The 8,058-nt window shown below is 50.1% G+C and overlaps 1 protein-coding gene across 1 annotated transcript in view; it reads right to left on the reverse strand.

The window, feature by feature from the left end:
• Window positions 1–4,177: 4,177 nt before the first annotated feature.
• The window catches only part of IGSF21 (immunoglobin superfamily member 21), a 194,175-nt gene continuing 190,294 nt past the window's right edge, over window positions 4,178–8,058 (reverse strand). Inside the window, exons 7-10 of the mRNA XM_004377197.3 lie at window positions 7,040–7,125; window positions 6,295–6,487; window positions 5,912–5,950; window positions 4,178–4,330 (exon numbers count right to left, since the gene is read on the reverse strand). Coding sequence (XP_004377254.2) covers window positions 4,257–4,330; window positions 5,912–5,950; window positions 6,295–6,487; window positions 7,040–7,125 — 392 coding nt within the window. The 3' untranslated portion in view covers window positions 4,178–4,256. The remainder of the gene's footprint in view (window positions 4,331–5,911; window positions 5,951–6,294; window positions 6,488–7,039; window positions 7,126–8,058) is intronic.

The raw sequence follows: 8,058 nt of genomic DNA on the forward strand, positions 1-8,058 counted from the left end.
CAGACCTCACCATATGTATCTCTTTGTTTGTATCCTTTTTGGTTGTAATAAAGTTGTAGCAGAAAGCATGGTATATTCTCTGTGAGATTCTGTGAGTTGTTTCAGCAAATTAACGAACCCACAGGGTCAGTGAGAGCAGGGGCTGGCATCTGCCTATTTGGCAGTCTAAAAGAAGGTATCCTTCTAACACATGAACTCTGACCTTGCTCTGGGTGGCTAGGGTCTGAGAAAGGCTTCATAGGCAGCTGGTCTGAAAGACAGTGTCCCTCTAATTTGTGAGCTCCGACCCCGCTCTAAGTAGTTAAGATTGGAGAAAGAGTGTGCTGAATGAGTGGCTGGTGAGGAGGATGGAGAAGTGGGAGGGCGAGAACTGGATCCATCCCCACATTTTGGGGATTGGATTCATGCTGATCCTTGCCATGCAGTTAGCAATGAAGATGGGATTAGTGTAGGTAGTTAAGCTGACATCTAAACAGCGAGGAGTCAGCTCTGCAAATGTCAAGGCAAAGCCAATTCTGAGCAGAGAGAACAGGTAGAGCAAAGACCCTGAGGTAGGAATGAGCTTGCATAGTTGCAGGAATGGAAAGGCAATGAGTGTGAGTGAAGCAAAGGGGATGAGAGGGAGGAGAGGTTTGAGACAAAGCCAGAGGGGCCAGCAGGGCTGCATCCTACACAGCTTTTAAAGGTTTGGTTTATTCCTTTGGTGATGGGAAATCACTGGAGAGTTCTTAGGCGGGGAGCACCATGAAATGATTTATGTTTAAAAGGCTCACTCTGGTTGCAGTGAGAAGGTTGGACAGCAGGGAGGCCATGAGGGGAATCTGAAGTCCAGATAGGAGGCTGAGGCAGTTTTCCAGGCAAGAGGCAGCTTTGTCTAGGGTGGTGGCCGCAGAGAAGGAGAGAAGTGGATGAACTCAGGATGAGTTTTAGGAATAAGGCCAACAGAATTTTTGTAAGGAGGGATGAGGGGAAGAGATGGACTAAAGAGAACAGCTAAATGTTTGACCTGAACAGCTGGGTTGGTGATGGTACTGCTTCCTGAGAGGGGAAGGCTTGGGAAGAGCATAGTTTGAAAGGGAAAGTCAAAAGTTGGGTTTTGGCCACATGAAGTTGGAAATGCATATTAGACATCCAACAGGGGAGGGAGAGATAGCCTAGAATTCCAAGGAAGAGTTAGGGAATCAGAGATTTGGGAGTCAAAGTGGAAATTAATTGAATTGTACATCTCAGTCCTGACTTGGCCAGAGCTGAGAGGCTGTGATAGCAGCAGAGGGGACAGAGCCACTGCTTAATCCCCAGCCTGGTGTGTCTGGGGGCCTGAAATTGTTACAGGGATGGGCCCTGATTCTCCAGGACATCTTTGTGGCCTGGGAGACACAAACCAGTTGCTGTCGAGTAAGTTCTGACTCATGGCGACCCCATTGTTCAGAGTAGAACTGTGCTCCATAGAGTTTTCAAAGCTGTGATCTTTCAGAAGCAGATCGCCAGGCCTTTCTTCCAAGGTGCCTCTGGGTGGGTTCGAACCACCAACCTTTTGGTTAGTAGTTGAGTTCTTAACCATTTGTGCCACTTAGGGGCTCCAGGAGAGACACGGGGACTCAATAATGCCCATGTCCCTCCTGGCTGGGGAGGGTGGAGAAACCCACAGCACTCTGAAGCAGCGGAAGTGAGAGTGAGGGCCATTCCTGATGATGGAGCCTCCCAGTCCTCCTCGTTTCGCCATTCTGGCCTGGGAAGAGATACACTGAAATGAATGACTGCGTGAACCTCAGCTTCTCTGTGGCAAACACAGTACTCTGTGTTCACCACTCCATTTCCTCTTCCAGGGTACACAGGGTGACTGTATTTCCCAGCCTCCCTTGCAGTTGGGTTTGGGTCATGTGACAACTTCTGGCAAATGGGATACGGGCAGAGGTGATCTATGCCACTTCTCAGCCAGGCCCTTAAAAACATCCTCTGTGACTGTATTCATTTCCTATTGCTGCTGTAACAAACTGCCACAAACTCAGGGGCTTAAAACAAAGTAAATTTATTCTCTTGCAGTTCTGAAGTCCAAAATGAGTCTTACAGAGCTAAAACCACGGCGTCAGCATGGCTAGTTCCTTCTGGAGCCTCTCAGGGGAGAATCTGCTTCTTGCCTGCTAGAAACCACCTGCATTCCTTGGCTCATGGCCCCTTCCTCACTTCACTTGCTTCTTTCTTATGTCGCCACATCTCCTACGTCCTCCTTTGACCCTCCTGCCTTCCTCTTATAAGGACCCTTGTGATTACATTACGACCCTGGGTGGCACAAACTGTCTGCACTTGACTACTAACCTAAAGGCTGGCAATTCAAATCCACCCAGTGGCACCATGGAAGAAAGAGCTGGCAACCTGCTTCAGTAAAGATTGTAGTCGAGAAAACTCTATGGAGAAGTTCTACTCTGTAACACATGGGGTTCCTATGAGTCAGAGTCAATTCAAGAGCAGCAAGTTATTTTATTTTTTGTAATTACATCAGGCTCACCTGGATAATCCAGGTTAATCTTCCCATCTCAAAATCTGTAATTTACATCATCAATGTTCCTTTTGCCTTGTATGGTAACATATTCACAAGTTCTGGGGCTTAGGACGTGGACATCGACGGGGGGCCGTTATTCTGTCTACCACAGTGATCTGCCAGCCCTCTCTGCCCCTGTCCTGGAGGCCACATGTTCCAGCTGGGGTTGCTACAAGAGGGAAGGGGACTTCCCAACTTGCCCTGGGCTTTTCATGAGCCTGAAATAAACTTTTATTTGTTAAGCCATTAAGACTCTGGGGTTATACGTTGCCACAGCATACCCTATCCTATCCAGATGAATATAATCTTCTGTGGCATCTCCTTGGTGACTTTCAAGTCTTCACAGCTCAAACAGGCCAACCCCACCCTTCCCCAGGGACACTTTCAGCCCTTCCCTCTGAAATAACAGCTGAGTGCCATGGAGAATCTGGTGGCTGAATAGACAGTCCCGGGAAACCTCAACCCCTGACTTAGGTGTGACCTTGGTTGGCCTTGGCCATGTGGCTTCCTTTGGCTGAAGGAGTGTTCATGGGCATGACACAAACAGAGGCCTTACATGTGGATGCATAATTTGGCTTTTCTTCTCATGCTCTGATGATCCACCATGAGCGGCTCAATGTGAAGTAGCCACCGTCCCTTTAGCCTGGGCAAAGACACGTGGAGGAAGACCTGAGCTCAGCCCACCCCTAGAGTCCAGCCCAGTGGACCTGCAGTTGGAAGCAGAGCTGGCCAGCCAGGGTAGACTAGAGTAACCGAGCCACGGTCCACCTGACTGTCGTAGTTTCTTAACGCTGCTATAACAGAAATACCACAAGTGGGTGGCTTTATTGAACACAAACTTATTTTCTCACAGTTTAGGAGGCTAGAAGTCCTAACTCAGTGCACTGGCTCTAGGGGAAGGCTCTCTCTCTGTCTGCTCTGGGGGAAAATCTTTGTCTCTTTCAGCTTCTGTTCCTTGGATCCTTGGCCATCTCTGTGTGACATTTATCCTTCCCCAGTTTATACTTACTTGCTTCTGTACCTAATCTGCTCTTTTAATATCTCAAAAGTGATTAGGCTTAAGACATACTCTACACTGATACAGCCTCACAAACATAAAAGAAATTCTATTCTCAAATGGGATTACATGCACAGATATAGGGATTAGGATTTCAACATGTATTTTTTTTTGTGGCGGGGGCGGGGGGCACAATTCAATCCACTACACTGTCCATGAGTGTAATCGTAAATGCTTGCTAGATGCTACTCAGATTTGGGTTGGTTTGTTACGCAGCACTACTGTGGCAACAGCTGACTATCACACCCGGCCTAGAGGAAACTTGGGTTTCCTGAGGGTCTCTGGCCATGTCCTACACTTGTCTGCTAGGATTTGAGTGAGATAATGAGCTCCACCCCCACTCCCCATCCAGGCAGGAGCCATATCTTCCACCTCCTCTGTCACCCCCCTGCCATCCCTCCTACCCTCTGCCACCCCCTGCCATCCCCCCAGCCTGGATGGCAGGAGGTGCCCAGTTGTTGATCCCTAACAAATGAAAAATACAGAGCCACAAACCGAGGTGGGGAAAATTGTTCAGTTTGTTTTAATTAAACCAACCGAAGAAGCCAAGACACAGACAGAAAGAAGACTAAGAACAAGACTTGGAAATCGTTTAGAAAAAAAATGAAAACCGATCGTGGAAATGTCAGTGCTGGATGGAGTGTTGAGGGAGCCCAACCTTCACGTCAGCTCCAGGACCACTGTTAGGGCGAGCACCAAGGTGAGCCGGACGCCAGCAGGGCCAGATGTGGAACCTGTGCCAAGCATAGGAGGCAGCGTCAGAGCCTGAGACCCACCCTATTCGATTTATGGGGGTGCAGTGAGGGGTGGATACTGAGGACGGCAGAGCTTCAAGGGTCCACAGCCAAGAGCCTGGAATTCAGCATTAGGCCGAATTGGGTTACCAGCTGGTGACCTTGGAGAAGACCCTTAACCACAATAACAGCATAGCTCATTGGAGCATATTATGGGCCAGAGACTGTTCTAAGTGTTCATTTACCATATTTGTACACAAATAACGTGTGCCTTCTACGTTTGTTTGCCAACCATGCCCTGCCCCCATGAAGTATTTTCATAAGCACCGCTATACTGATTTTTTTTTACACCAACACATGAAAAAAAATTCGCTCAGTGGTGCTTATGAAAATCTCTCTTGGGGGGAGGGTGCAGTTTGCAAACAAATGTAGAAGGCATGTGTTATTTGCATAAAAATATGGTACTCCTCACAACAACCTTCTCAGGTAGGTATTATTATTACTCTCACTTTGCAGATGAGGAAACTGAGGCACAGAGAGGTTAAGTGATATACCCAATGACTTACACGGGACAGGTAAGGTGACACAGCCAGGACTGAGTGCAGGGGCCTGTCTCCAGGGTTTGTATGTTCAACACCTTGCTAAACCTCTGTGAGCCTGACTTTCCTCATCTGTGAAATGGGGACAGTAGTGATTCCTTCTCAGAGGGCTTGTGAAGATTAGAAATACTTTTTGCTAAATCCTTCTGGATTCAAGGTGCTTCATTTTCATTTATTTTAGACTCACCCCATCTGTTGATTAGTTGATTCCTTTCTGCCACAATGGCAGAATATTCTTCCACAGTTTCGGCCAAGGGCAGTCTTACTGGGAGTTCTCCTAGACCCCAGGCTCTAGCTTCTATTCACATATCCCAGGCAGGGTCCCCTGGTAGCCAAGGCCTTGTTTATACCTTACCTGTTCCACCTAAGTGTCCATGACCCCTTCCCTGCCCTAGGCCTGCTAGACCAAGGTCAGGCTTCCTGGTGGCCGACCCACCAGAGGAAACGGAGTAGAAGCCTCTACTGTGAACCGTGAGAGCGGCTCAGTGTGGGGAGGGGAGTGGGCAGTGGGTGGGAGAGCAGCATCTGGGTCCCTCAAGGTGCTGCTCAAGTGTGTGTGCGAGGGTAGTATACAGGGTCCCAGACAAGGCATCTGTGCTCCCAAAGGTCCTGTTCAGTGGGTGGTCCAGGGCCCCAGGACAAGCCAGCTGGACATATCCTTTTAGGGTGAGGGCAGCCTAGCTCTCTGAGCTAAGACCGCTGGCATCACTGTGGATGAGGGGTGGGCCACACTCGGTCCCTGGAAGTGCCACCAGCTGCTTTGAGAGATGGGTGCTGAGTCCTCCTTTATTGCATCTGTGTATACCTCTGGGCCTTTGTGCCCTCTTAAAGGGTCAGATTCTGCCCAACTAAAGGGTAATTGGCTGCTCAAGGCATGGAGGAGGGGCAAGGGTATGCAAACAGGCTGTTTGGGCAACTAGGCTTCCTGGAGCCTTGAAGAGTGTTCACTTTCGTGTAAGAAGCCCTGCAAGTGGAGACTTACCATTGGAGTCCTCCGTTCCTCTTGGGATGTTTGGGTTTTCTGTTGGAAAGAAAAAAAAAAGAGAGCTAGAGAGTGGAGGGCATTGAGAAGCTAACCTTTGTCCAGCACCTGCTAGGTGGCATCTCAGGGCATCCACACAACCTGTCTGTGGGCTGGGGAGCACTGGCCCCATTTTACAGATGGAGAAGCTGAGGGAGGTTAAGCAATTTGCCCAAGGTTGCCCAACGGCTAAGTGGCAGAGCTGGGATCTGAGCCCAGAGGTCTCTGGCTCCAAAGCTATAATAGTTTTATTCACTGAGTTTTATTATTCACTTCTCCTCATAAGGGGAGTTGAGGGGGCTTGGCCCTTGCTGCTCCCTCCTCCCGGGGACACTGGCCCGTACCAAACACGATGAGCCGAGTGTGCGTGTCCGTGGAGCCCAGTGGGTTCTGGGCTGTGCAGCGGTACATGGAGCCATTGAGCTCGGCGGGGACCCGCTCCAGCACCAGCTCCTTCCCATCGAACTCGGTGCTGCCGTCCAGGAGGCGGCTCCCAACTCTTGTCCACGTGAACATGGGCTCTGGGAAGACTTCATTCTGTTGGCCAGAGCAGGGGAGAGGCAGGTCACAGGAGGAGCCAGCCTGTCAGAGCATGAGGGGCCAGAAGCAGGACCTGCCAAGACTGGTAAACCCTCCTCATCTGATGGGCTGGCAGTGGCTGCCAGAGCCCTGGACAGATGAGTCTCAGGCTGAAAGTCTAGGAGTCTAGGATGGATTAGCTGTATTGGTGGTTTGAACCCAGAGGTGCCTCAGAAGACAGGCCTGGCAATCAGTTTCCGAAAGGTCATGGCCTTGAAAACCCTATGGAGTAATTCTACTCTGCATAGTGGGGTCATCATGAATTGGAATCAACTCGACGCCAACTAACAACAGCTTTGCGCTCTAGGAAGGGGCGGAAACACACATGCACCTCTTTGCCATTCCTCCTGGAAGCCAGTTCTTCCATTACACAGATTTGGAGACTAAGGCCTGCTGGCTATGCTTGGAAATCAAGGAAAAGCTTTGGGGAGTGCTGCCAGGGTTGCCGGCGCCTGGCTGGGGTCCCTCCCACCGCCCACCACCCTCCCAGATGCTCAGAGAGACGCTGACCTGAAATCCATGGACCAGAATCCTCACTGTGTCCCCAACCCGCGCTCTGCTGGGCGTCATCACGATTTTGGGTCCTTTGGGGGCAACTGTAGAGAGAGGAAAGTCAGGTCAGAGAAGCATGAGTTTGTGGAGGGAGGAGATGCGGGTGTGCTGAGCAAAGAGAGAAGGGGCAGGGGAAATGGAAGAGAAAGTTCCAGTCTAGCAGTCAGCATCGTTAGGATATTCATTTATTCATTCACGCCTACATTCATTCACACACATCCCCCAAGTCCCTGCAATGAGGCAGACCTTGTCTAGGACCTCGGGATTCAACAGTGTGTAGGACACAATCCCTGCCCTTGTGGGGTTCACACATCAGAGAGGGAAGCAGACAAGCAAACAGACAAGTACAACCCAGCGTGACAAGTGACAAGAGCAGAGAAACTCAATGGACGGTGGAGTCAGGGAAGGAACTTGCCCAAGAGAGGCACTACCTGAGTGACAACTCATGGGGAGAAGCCTGTTCCATCAGCCACAACTGCTGAAGCGTCTAAAACTCCCACTTGCACTAAATCCTTGTGAGGCAGGGCTTCTGCCATTCTCATCCCCATTTTACAGTTGAGTTAACAGAGGCCCAGAGAGGTGAAGTAACTTGCTGAAGGTCACACAGTGAGGACGAGCTGGGACCCAAATTTGGGGCTCCTGACTCCTGGCCCAGTGCTCCTGCACCAGGTGAATCTGCCCAATGGGGCCTTTATGGAATCTCTGTGTGTGGGGTCAATGGGGGTGGACAAAGTGACATAATGTGGGGGCACAATGTCCTGCCTTGGGCCCAGCCTTTGTCTTCCCTGCCTCTCTTCCTCTCTTCCTTGTGTCACTTCTTATTCAAGCGACTTTATATCTCTGAGCTCAGGAGAACAAGAACCTGAGACTGTCAGGATAGGGGAGCCACTGGGAGTCACTGGGATCAGCCCCTCACCTTTCAGGGAAATGGAGACTCCAGGACAATGGAGAGGTTACCTAAGGGCAATAGACGCAAC

This window comes from Trichechus manatus, unplaced genomic scaffold (genome assembly GCF_000243295.1).
Source record: "Trichechus manatus latirostris isolate Lorelei unplaced genomic scaffold, TriManLat1.0 scaffold00048, whole genome shotgun sequence".
Lineage (NCBI taxonomy): Eukaryota > Metazoa > Chordata > Mammalia > Sirenia > Trichechidae > Trichechus > Trichechus manatus.